This window comes from Phocoena phocoena, chromosome 4 (assembly GCF_963924675.1).
Source record: "Phocoena phocoena chromosome 4, mPhoPho1.1, whole genome shotgun sequence".
In the NCBI taxonomy this organism is placed as follows: Eukaryota; Metazoa; Chordata; class Mammalia; order Artiodactyla; family Phocoenidae; genus Phocoena; species Phocoena phocoena.
This window is the reverse complement of record NC_089222.1, coordinates 111,682,234-111,695,256: the sequence shown is the minus strand read 5'-3', so window position 1 is coordinate 111,695,256 and position 13,023 is coordinate 111,682,234. Positions and strand designations below refer to the sequence as shown.

At 34.2% G+C, this 13,023-nt stretch overlaps 1 protein-coding gene across 1 annotated transcript in view; it reads right to left on the bottom strand.

Moving 5' to 3' along the window:
• Nucleotides 1–13,023, bottom strand: part of GBE1 (1,4-alpha-glucan branching enzyme 1) — a 298,444-nt gene that overhangs the window by 178,741 nt on the left and 106,680 nt on the right. Inside the window, exon 3 of the mRNA XM_065876297.1 lies at nucleotides 7,663–7,778. Coding sequence (XP_065732369.1) covers nucleotides 7,663–7,778 — 116 coding nt within the window. The remainder of the gene's footprint in view (nucleotides 1–7,662; nucleotides 7,779–13,023) is intronic.

Here is a 13,023-nt window from a genome sequence, read left to right as displayed (position 1 = left end):
TACAGGATGTGCCATAAGAAAAGAAAGTATTAACAAGTAAGCTGCAAAAGCAATGATTTATGACAAGTTTGAGTTGGCAGGTGGTACACAGCAAAAGAATGTATTTTACCCATGACATAACTAGAAATGATCACTCAGGAACTGCAGAAGATTCAGATCCTATCACAGGCCATGACACAGTAGAAATCATCTATAAATTTATATGAAATACTAATGTGAATATGTGGTTCAAATGATTCATAATGGTAAATGAGATTTATATTGCTTCATTCATAGGTCTTAAATTTAAATTATCATCATCCAGCTACTTGGACCATTTTACTTTATTTTTTATTAAATCAGAGTAGGAGAGGATAGAAAACAATGAATTGGAAGTGAGGATATAGAAAGAGAAGATGTACATGATAGTAAAGTTCTTTCTAGGAATCTTTATGACATAAAAGAAAAAGAAAGAACATTCAGGATCCATTAACAGTGACTAATTTTTGTTCATTGATAATAAGATTACTTCAGCATTTTTATATGCTCTAGAAGAGAGAGAATGAACATTTCTGAGGAAAAAAAAATGAGATCATTAAGGGTCAAAAAACACCAGAGGTTAAAGAATAAATTGTTCATTTTTTTTAATTATTGAGGTTTTTCTTAAAGTAAGAAATGTAGGATTTAAGAAAAAGCAAAAAATAATCTCTGTCAAAATTTAGCAATTGTAGGACCCTGCATGCTCTTAGAGTAAAATTTCCTAAAATAGATTCATTATTCCATTTAGTCTCCTTACACATGTGACATCTTCATAAGTCAATACAAGTCAAACTGACCACTGTCTCTCACAGAATTGGTTAATTCCTGTATAATCTTGCTTAACTTTATTTTCTTTTATTCTCTAATAGACCCCTGACAACCTATTCATTAATCTAATCCATTAACTCCTTCAAGACCAAGCTTAAAATGCATCTCTTTCCATAATCATTCCCTAACTAACTATTCAACCTGTGACCTTTATTCTTTTCCATCTTTCCAGTTTTCTAAGAATCTATCTCCAATCCTTGTCATCTCTCCCTGTCATCTTCTTTCTTGGGTCCCCTCTTAGCCCCATTAATATTTAACCAAAAATGAAAGGAACTAACAAATATAAAAAAGAAACAACCACATATTCTATTTACTTATTCTTACTTTCCTGTTACAAACCTCTCAAAAATAAATAAGCTTCTTCCTCTACTCCCTTACCAGCCACAGAAAGCTCAAGTGACTCATTTGTTTATGGTGAGTTTTCTCCAAGTAGGCAATAAATTCAAAGTGCAGGCATTTTGCTTTTTATTTCTTCACATACATCCAGGGAAAACAGTGCAATACATTGAGTGTAGAAAATATAAAACTAAATATGTGCTAACTAAGATATTAAGAAAAAAAAAAGAGTAAAATCTGATAAATTAATGTGGAGCATGCTCAAAATAGAAGGAAACACTCACACTTTCTACCTCACCCACCCTCTAGGCAAACAGAGTTATGCTAAATATTGGTAAAAAGACTGCTTTGGAAATTTACAGATTTATTTTGTGTTTCCTGCCAACATTCTAGAGAGCTTCAGAAAAAAAAAAAAAGAAAAATGAATCAATTAAAAAGCCTTTATTCTCATCTACAGAGGAAGACCATTTCCTAGTACGTTATTTAGGTTCATTAACATTCATGGTGTATTTTGCAAACACAGAATTATAAGCTCTGTGGTAAAGGAAAGTGCATCTAATTCGACTTACACATTCTCCCACAATTAGATGTTTCAAGGTCTTAAAGGTTGATTAAGTTGAACCAGGTAACAAGTGAAGTGAGTAAAGGATTTTCTGTGGGTCATAGAGAAGAAAATCTTTATCACATATAATAATATGTAAAGACACCACAAGCTAGAAATAATCAGTCTGACCAAAATTTTATAATCATGGCATACAATAAGAATGTAATACTCAAATGAGGCCCCAGAATTATAAAATATTCTTCTACCTGGAAGATATGCTTTTTTCTTCTTTCTTTTAAATACGGGGGTTTAAGAAGTATAATCAAAATAACAAACCTACCAAACTTCTGTTAAAATAAATAACAGCAAAGGAACACAAAAAGTATTAACAGAGAAAGACAGAAAAGGAGGCAACAAGAGAACAGAAATTTCAACAAATTTTTGTAAGTTAGAAAGTAGTTGAAGTGGTAAGGAACTAAGTAGACAGGAAAAAATTAAAATCTGCTATTGCCGAGGAAGAACCTGAAGAGAGCTGGTCAGTTTGCTTCACAGAAGCCCTAGGAAACTCAGTATCTGGAGGCTTCTAGTACTATGGCAGAAGGTAAGATGCAGTGTTAAACAAGGGCACTGTAGGCTCTTCAGCAGAGCCTTTCCCTAACCCATACAGATAAACGTGTATTCCTCCAAAATGCCACCTCTCACCCCTCAAATGGGAGATCAGAGGTTCACTCTCTGAAAAACACTGAACTAGGAATGCTCCAAGTTCAGAGACAATGAGCATAGCAAATGGCAGGTGTGAATCATATGGTTAAAAATAGGGGGATTCAGTCTTACTGAAAGTTGGGACCCTTATCTACTTTCCCTGTCCTTATGCAAGGATGCCAGTAGCCACATAAAACTTCCTCCACTCCATACCCTTTACACCCATCCCTTGTAAGAGACTGGAAGTTTCACCTCTGTAAAAACTAAATGACCCCAGAGAAAAACTTTCACTTCTTTCCATCAATATAAAGGCTATCTCACTTTCTGACTACCCAACAGTGGAGATCACCAGGAACAAAGCACACCAAAAACAGAATTTTCAATTGTCTTTTCCTAACTCATTCTAAAATGATATTATCATGGATCACCAGGCATTTCAAGACAGCCTAAAACACAAAAGACAAGGGACTAAAAAAAAACCAAAAACACACAGGAAAAGAAAATCTGAAAGAAACAGTGAGGGGGTGGGGGAATAAGAAGAAAACTTGGAGAAAAAATAAAACATCTATAATAATTCAAAAAGATAAAACTATCTTTGAATATTTAACAATGACAGAATCTACACAAAAGGTAGACAACACAGGCATTTTATTAGAAATGTTTTTAATGTGATTTCTAAAATAATACAGTTGGAAGATAACTTCTCAAAATGGAACAGAAAGTCAAAATGATGGGGAACTTGACAAAAAGATAAAATCTAGGAGATTCAATATCCAAATACTAGAATATCCTAAAACAGTTAACAGAAAATGTGGAGAGAAGGAAATAGATGAAGAAATGACACAAGAAAATAGTCCGGAAATAAAGAATGAAGTACTTATGAGATTAACCTTTTAAGCAAATATGCAGATACTAATTTTTCAACATGCCACATCCCTGCCCAGTGGCATCCTTCTGCCTAGCAATCTCATTCTAGCCCTCAATAACTAGTTTCACTTTATTTAATCAATCTGATCTCTTATCCTCTAAAACGCAAACTCTTCCCACAAACTTTCTATCTCCTTTCTATTCTCAGGGAAGGTCACTTCAATACTCAGCACACTGAAAAATGGAGACAATAGTCCCCACACAAAAAAGCAAAAGCAATTATGGTATAAAATAATTAGTTAGACCTGAGACAAGGCTCAAGTTCTACTTCCTCTGTATCACTATTTTTTTCGTTTTTCTCTCTATAAACCCTTAGCTTGACCAGCAGTGTAGCACAATGGTTAGGACCATGGACTTTGCTAACAGACAAGCCTGAATTCAAGTCCAGGCAATACCATCTACTTAACCTCTCTAAATGTCAGTGTACTCATCTATGAAATGAATATATAATAACAGTATTTTATCTCACAGTGTTACCGTGAGGATTAAATTAAATATGAATGTAAAATAATCTCTAATTTCTTTCATGTGTCTCATCTGAGAAAACTGCAAATGTAGGTATTAAGTTCCATGACCCTTTTCTACCAATCAATTGTATAACATCTAAATATAATTCAGAAAGCAATATGATCTGCTCTGAACCAAACTGTGCCCCCCACCAAGTTCATATGTTGAAGCCCTAACCCCCCTGTGATGGTAGTTGGAGACAGGACATTTGGGAGATAATTAGGTTAAATTGAGGTCATGAGCATGGGGCCTGTTGATAAGATTAGTGCCATGTGAGTGCCATCTGTAAGCGAGGAAAAGAACTCACTGGAACGCAACCATGCTGGCTGATCTCAGACTTCCAGCCTCCAGAACTGTGAGAAATTAAATTTCTGTCGTTTAAGCCACCCACAGTACAGTATTTTGTTATTGTAGCTCTAGATGATTAATACATGATCCTTCAAAAAGGCTAAAAGTCTGGTATCAAAAAACCTTTATCCTAGTCCATTTTGTTACTGATTTGGCAAGGAAAAGTTAAAGTACATAAACATTCTAAACACTTAAAAGAAGACAATTTTAATTGCCATTGCTAGTCATATGGATATTAATAGGAATGATTTTTTAAAAAAAGAAGAAAATGGAAATCAGAAGAAAAGAAAGGAATTCTTCAGTTTGCCCCCAACCCACCTTTCAAGTTCACTTTCCCCGACCTCTCACTTTTCCTGACGTGGGGTCTTTCACTGACCTCCTCACCTTATTACTTTACTTTTTAAATATTTTGTTTAGTTAAACTCACTTAAAAACATGGAAAGGAGACATTTACGTGACCATATAAGCAATGGGCTATCTTCCTCCAAAGTGTTCAATTGAAAAGACCAGGTATTTTGCAAAGAAAATAAAGCTATTATTTCAATGGTAGGTAATACTCTTTTTTGAGAATGGTTACCAGATAATTCGTAAGAGAAACATCCACAAGTGAGTTATAAAGATCAATCCCTTGTGGGATGAAATAAGTTTTCAAGTTCAATTTAAGACAAGATTTTTAATTATCAAGGTAGACTACCTAGGGACAATTTCAGATTGAAAGGCCAAAAACCTTAAGTTAGTTGATTTTTAATAGAGAATTTAATCCCAGCCCCCCCAAAGGAAATCTGATAATTCATTTCCCATAAGTGAAAAACTAATTATATCACCATATTGACATTATAATAGCATCTAAATGTTTCCTCAAAATTTGAAACATCTAAACACTATGAGTGATACTTTGGGCCTAAATTTCCAGTAAATTTATCCTCACTGGAATCTTTAGAGAATAATAATGAAGAAAGATTACACAACAGTTGATTGATATTTTTTGAATGTTTACTGTTAGATATAGATTTTTTTTAAGTAAAAAGGTAAAAGATGCTTTAAAATTTTTTTTTTATTATTTCATTTCATCCAGGTCAAATGAATTTATGAAAAAAGCATAGTATAGTACATAGCATAGTGTTGAAAGCACCTTAGTCCATTTGGGCTGCTATAACAAAATATCAGGGACTGAGTGGCTTACAAACAACAGAAGTTGATTTCTCACAGTTCTGGAAGGTGGAAGTTCAAGATCAGCGGCCAGCATGGTCTGGTGTGGGCTCTTCTCCAGAATGCAGAGTTCTTGTTGTATCTTCATGTGGTGAAAGGGGCTAGGGATCTCTCTGGAGTTTCTTTTTTAAGGCCACTAATCCTATTTGAAGGGCTATACGCTCATGATTTATGCACCTCTCAAAGCCCTACGTACTAGTACCATCACATCAGGAATTAGTATCTCAACATATGATCTGGGGGGAGGACACAAACATTCAGACCATAGGAGAAAATATAAAAGTTTTAGAGTTGGATGGGAGAGGCAAATGCCTATAATTATTAACTATATATGTTAATAAGCATTCATTCCTAGTAATCATTTTTTCCCAATGTATAAAAACAACACATGAAAATTAATTCATTCACTGTATATAACAAAACAGAAAGAGACTCGTGGATATAGAGAACAAACTAGTGGTTACCAGTAGGGAGAGGATAGGAGGGAGGGGGAAAATAGAAGTATGGGATTAAGAGATACAAAATACTACTTATAAAATAGATAAGCGACAAGGATATATTGCATAGCACAAGGAAATATAGTCATTGTTTTGTAATAAACTTAAATGGAATATAATCTATAAAAATACTGAATCACTATGTTGTACACCTGAAACTAATATAATATTGTAAATCAACTATACTTCAATTTTAAAAACTGTAAAAAATTAATTAATTCACCCGCCATTTAATGCAAAGAGTAGGTAATTGGAACTCATAAAATTTTCTAATTTAAGAAGACAAAAAAATTTCTGCAGCACTTTAAAAAACTGGAAATTTCAATTCTTAAAAACAAAATATAACAAAACAAATGTCCAAAAGACCTAAAGCAACAATGAAATCAGTACTATAATAGTAGCCTTGCTTCACAGTTTCCTAAAATCAGGACTTACAGACCATAGAAAAATCAAGCTCTATGGTTTATTCCTTCAAAGATTGGGCCTAAAAATGGCTTTAACATTCAATAAACATTTTTTGAGTGCCTACTCTGTGCCAGGCACTCTTCTAAGAATTGAAAACATACAGTATTAGCAAACAGAACAGCAAAGGCCCCTGCTCTCGTGAAGCTTATACTGACTTGGAAAAGGGATTATATATATTAAATTTAAATCCCTCTTATTGTATACTGTAGCTACTTTTTCTCCTTTTCACTTCAGATTTAAGAGAACCTTGGCTGCTATCCCATATAAAATTTCTCTTTATTCCAGACAATATGCTCTTCTGGTAACTATATTATGTGTGGCAATATTTCAGTATTGTCAGGTACACTTATAATTTCATTATTTGTAAAAAACTGCAAAACAAACATACAACACATTTTTTATTTTAAATATAAGTAGCTCTGGTTAATATTGTTAAATAATAAATGCCAATAAAAATATAATTCAGTTACAGAATCTATCATGAAAAATGCTATGAATGCTATCACACATCCAAGGAAGGGAAAGAGATACAAGGGACATGGAAATATTATATAATTATATGAGCATGGGCTAAAATCAAGTAAATGTTAAAGGATTTAGATTGCCTTTTATGTAATCAAATCTGTGACAGGTAATCCAGACTTTGGGACCCATCCTTCAAGCCTCCCTTGAGGAGACAAAAGAGGGCAGCTGTGTTGGCTCTGTACACCCTAAATGCAGAGCTGCATGGTCAGCCAAAGCAGAGGGGAAGTAGAGGACAGGCAGGCCCCTAGGCTAATCCAAGGAGAACAGGAGAAGCAACAGCCCTGATATCAAAGAGCAGAAAAAGATCAAGAAAATCGTATCCCCGAAAGGCATGGGTCTCCAACACAGCCTCCCACATTTATGTGGCTCATCACAAAGTCAATTGCATCAAGTCTGTCTCTACAGGTAAAAATTCTCTGCCTGGCTGACTTGAAGACAGGTTTCATTTTTTTTTTTAATCAAACTTTCTGTTTTCCAGACTAAACTTTTGCAGTTATTCAGGGACCCTTCTATAAGGTTTCCAAAGTTGATAATAATACAACTAGTAAGTTCAGTACCTTACCAACCAAACAATTCCAGTCTAACACATTTCAATTTGTGATGACTTCTCTTAAATTTTCCTCTATTTAAAAATTTACACTGTTTCTCCCATAATTATCATGCATCAGTTTACATTTTAATAGTTTAAATCAAACTTTTCAAACAGGGCAAAAAGAAAATAGTAAGTTCAAATGAAAACAGGAGGGAGGAAAGTACCTTTAATTTGGATCCATGAGGTACTAGGACAGATCTATTCTGCTTTGGTGGGATATACAGCTCCCATTTTCCAAAATCCAGTTTTTTATATGGGTATGCAAATGGATTCCAATCATCTGAAAAAATAAAGATGATCAATTAACAATAGCATTATAGGACTAATACTCAATAAATTTCAATCAAAGTATAATACACTGCCTACTTATACAGAATCAGATTGCCTAAAAAACATTGTTTTCTAAGGTACTAAACAAAATACTCTACTAGTCATTTAGAAAAAGCAGGTTATGCTTAACTTATTTTTTAAAAAACATATTTGAAAGTTTGCCTTTTGCAAACTTTAAAGATTACAAACACATTTTCCATTGTACTTTCAACTTTATTACTTCTATCAATAAATAGAATGATGGGTCCTTTTTTAAGAAGCACCATCAACAAAGGGAGATAATATGAAAAAAATAGAAATGCATTCTAGGCAACTAGATAAAATACATGTTATGGTAGAAAAAAAGTGGTGAAAAATTATTAAAATCATATTACCCAAATTCACAAGTATGTGATAGAACTGAGTTAAAATCTAAAGAAACACCTCAAGCAAGAAAGGTAGAAGGTTATAAACTACAAGAGGCAAAGGAGAGGTGGACTGCAGGTGCTGAAAGAAAGCCAAAATGGACACATAGAAATTTAACATGTAATAGAGGTGGCATCAAAAATCAGTGAGTAGGGCTTCCCTGGTGGCACAGTGGTTGAGAGTCCGCCTGCCGATGCAGGGGACACGGGTTCGTGCCCCGGTCTGGGAAGATCCCACATGCCGCAGAGCGACTGGGCCCATGAGCCATGGCCGCTGAGCCTGCGACTGGGCCCATGAGCCATGGCCGCTGAGCCTGCGCGTCCAGAGCTTGTGCTCCGCAATGGGAGAGGCCACAACAGTGAGAGGCCCGCGTACCGCAAAAACAAAAACAGAAACAAAACAAACAAACAAAAAAATCAGTGAGTAAAGGACACACTGTTTAATAAGTGGTGCTGGGACAACTGGTGATCCTTATGAAAAAAAAATGAAATGGATCTCTACCAATAATATTACTGAAGAATCATTTGAACATAGATTAATGTTTAAATATGATAGACAAAATGATAAAATGCTTAGAAGAAAATATGTTTATAATCTTGAGTTTAAAAGTGTTTTTTAGACAAAATACATACATGTACACACACATACACGTACATACAAAACCTTAAGGAAAAGCCTGATAAATTTGACTACAAAAATTATAGACTTATCTTCCTTCATACATAGATAGATAGATAGACAGAATGACAAGACAAGCTACCAACTGGGAGAATACACTTGTAATGAACATACCAAGAAAGAGCATCCAAAATATATCAAGATCTATAAATCAATGAGAAAAAAAATACAGACCAATAGAAAAATCAATGAAGATATTCAGGGGAGGACATATGAATGGTCAATAAACATACATAATGATGCTCAAGCTCACTCATAATTAAGGAAACACAGATTAAAACAACAGTGAGATGTCATCTCCCACCCACTGGATTAGCAAAAACTAAAAGTTTGAAAATATCAAGTAGTCAGCAAGGATACAAAATAACACTGCAGCTGAGGGTACAAACTGGTAAAACAATTTGGCATTACATAGCAAAGGTGAAGCTATGTTAACTCTGGGGTCTAACAATCCTACTCCTAGGTAATACCCTAGAGAAATTCTCACAAATGGTCACAAGAAAATATTCAAAGATGTTCACTGAAGAATTGCTTGCAATAGCAAAAAATGGAAGTCATTGAAAGTTAAATCAGCCACAAAATGGGTAAATACATCATGGTGTAATTAAACAGGATGTTATATAACACTATAAACTGATTGGATTAAATATTCAATATATAGGAATAGGTAAAACATTGAAGTTCATTTTAAAGGTGTATAGAAATATCATTAATGTAAAGTTCAAAAAATATGCAAAACAGTATTATATAACATTGATACATACATATGTAGTAAAAATATCAAAAGAAAAAGAAGAATGACAAACATCAAATTCTATTGTGATTTCCACTGGGTAGAGGAAAGGGAACACAGGAAGTTTTAATAATATCTGTAATGTTTTATTTTTTAAGGTAGGTGGTGTACACAGAGATGCTTATTACATTTTCCCCTATTTGTTTATGCCTAAAATATTTCACTGTTTAAAAAAAACTTAAGCCCCTGTGATGCTACGCACTATAGTGCTATGAAATTAGATTCTCAATTGAGATAAGAAAAACACCAAGAAGCTTGTTTTATGCTATGATTTCTTCTTTTAGACACCAATACTTTCACCACATTAGCCTTAAGGTTTTTCACTCTCAGCCAGTCTGAATGTCATGGGTAGAGTGGGGGTAAGAAACAACATGTAAATAAAGGTCCTTCTAAACATTTTTCTACTCCCCATCAGAAAACAATCTGAAAATATCTAAAGGCGGTTTTATCTTCAGGAACAGCTCAACAAGCTCTGTGTTACTATATTCTCCTGCCCTTAAAACATCAAATATATCTCACCTGTTTATGATGTGACATTCCTTTACCAAAGCAAAGAATTTAGGGCATAATTAGAGAGAAGGAAAACAGGCTGAAATATAAGGATCTAGGTAGTGTAACACTTTATACATTTACTGAATTTCTTTTTAAGCTAATCATTTAAGACAATAAAATTAAGACCAGCAGCAGATCTTTTCCTGGTTAGGTTTGAAAATAAAGGGTACAGTTCATTAGTTCATTCATTCATTCATTCATTAAATATGTACTGAGTGGTTAATGCCAAACTGCCAAACTGCTCTATGCCAAACTGTTAATGCCCTGCTCTATGCCAAACTGAAAATTAGGGTTCAGAATGACATTCAGATTTCATCCAGAAAAGGTTAAACTGAGTAACAGCACACCAAAACTAAGAGTAAAATATATAATATAGGATCCTCTAAACATTCAACTATAAATAAGACTGTTACTTTGCAAGTGAAACTTCAATTATATGGGAAATTTTCTTATGCAGATTTACTTAAAAACTGTTTTCAATAATGTAAAACTAAATGTGGTTTTGAATATTAGTTTTTGAATATCAGTTGAAATAGTTCTTCAGCTTGCAGTCACTTGAGTTTTAAGATCTGTTTAAACAGGTAATGTTTTAATATTTGTATAAAGAAAAATATTTTTACTGAATCACATTTCTCCTTTCATAGTGTCTTAGAGACACTAACACACATGCTGATTATTTCTAATCCTACACTGTAAAAAATGTTTTTTCTATCATTTTCAAGAGTTTCATTTCATTAGCACACCTCCTCTTCATGGAAATCCTGGTGTTAACTTCTACTACACATACATTTTTCTTGCTGAACTCCAATCTTCAAAGAAAAATTTGGAACATCTTCACATATGCTCCCAAAGAAAATACATCTACCAACCATCATAAGCAATGTAGAATATACTAAAGGTTTCATAAGGGAGAGAGAGGGGAAGGTTTGCAAGGGGTGTACATACATCAAACAACTTGAGATTTTTGCATTGGACAGCTGTCTCCCACATAAATCCCTCTTCAGCCACACCACCACTAGTCTTTTATCTCCTTGATTCCTTCTCCAATCAGTGTTCAGCCCTGAATTTTCCTTACTCTTCCTCCTTTATTAAATACTATTGCTTCTTTCCATTTGAAAGATGGGCACCAACCAAACTAACCACTTCTACTGTACTGCACGCATATGAAAGATTTTATTCTAATAAAACCAGTTTATCCCTAAAATTGTTTTCTAAAAATACCTAATAAGATGAGCTTTATTCTACAGGATACAGATATCTAAGGTCCAGGTACAGAATAGTCAGAAAAGTCATCGGATTTGGATCTGTTCTCATAAACTTAAGTCCTTAGTTAAGAAAGAAGGAACTACCATTAAGGTATATTTAGGTATGACTGTGGGAACTAATTGTGGAAGTACACAATTAAAAATAAGTAAATAAAAATTAAACATCCAATGATTGGTGTAAAAATATTAAACAAAAGTGAATGCTTTGTTTTAAAAGGGAATTTTTTTTAGAAAAGCACAGAAAGCAAAATAATAAGAGATGAAAGATACATTTTGGGGGAATTTTTTTTTTTTTTTTTTTTTTTGCGGTACGCGGTCCTCTCACTGTTGTGGCCTCTCCCATTGCGGAGCACAGGCTCTGGACGCGCAGGCTCAGCAGCCATGGCTCATGGGCCCAGCCTCTCCGCGGCATGTGGGATCTTCCCGGACCGGGGCACTAACCCGCGTCCCCTGCATCAGCAGGCGGACTCTCAACCACTGTGCCACTAGGGAAGCTCAGGAATTTAAGTCTTAAGTGTCATGAGACTTTATTCCTGAAAATAACTGAAAGTAAAGTAATATTAATAATGATAAATGGTCCTAAGGCATATTAGATATATCTAAAGTGCATACTTTTAGAGCCAGATTACTCATTTTTTCATTTTAATCCTGAATCTACAAGATAGAATTAATTTTAATTAAGCACTTAATGCAAATAGTTTGTATCTCTATGTAGGCCTCAGGACAGGACCAAAAATATCCTATCACCACCTGTGACAATTATTTGTTTCTCTATCACACACAGAACTACATATTGGGAGTTCTGTAGTTCAGTGATTCTCAAGCTTTAGTTCCCATCAGAATCACTTGTTAAAGCAGATTGGGCTGATTAAAACAGCCTGTTGGGCTCCACCCTCAGAGTTTTTTGATTCAATATATCTGAAATATGGCCTAATAATGTGCATGTCTAACGAGTCCCTACGTGATGTTGCTGCTCGCTGAGGGACCACGTTGAGAATCAACTTCCTGGCTCGACGGCTGACTTCAGGTGTTCTCTGCTCATAGCTTTGTGAGTGATGTTCTAGATTAGATTAGATTTATAGATTACCAAATAATGTTCCAAGTCAGTAGCTCAAGGAAATTCTGAAATAGAAATTATCACTAATAATCCCTCAAGGTAAATATTACTCACATGAAATTTAGGATTTAGAATTTGGGATTCACTAGGGTTGTAAAGCTCAGAAGGATGACCAGTGAGATGAAGATTACAGAACAAACCTGATATATTAAGGAATCTGAATGTGTCAGTGTGAGGAAACAAAAATTTGAGCATTAAAAGAAAACATATATTAAGACCAATATTCAATATACTGCTATAAGTGTCTACAGAAAATGTTTCTTATAATATTCTCACTAATAGATTGCATGGTTAAAAAGTACAGGCCACTTTGATCAGAAAATGAATATAAAGTTGAAGGCTTCTACCTAGAAAAGTAACATTAAAATTTTTAAGTGTTAACATT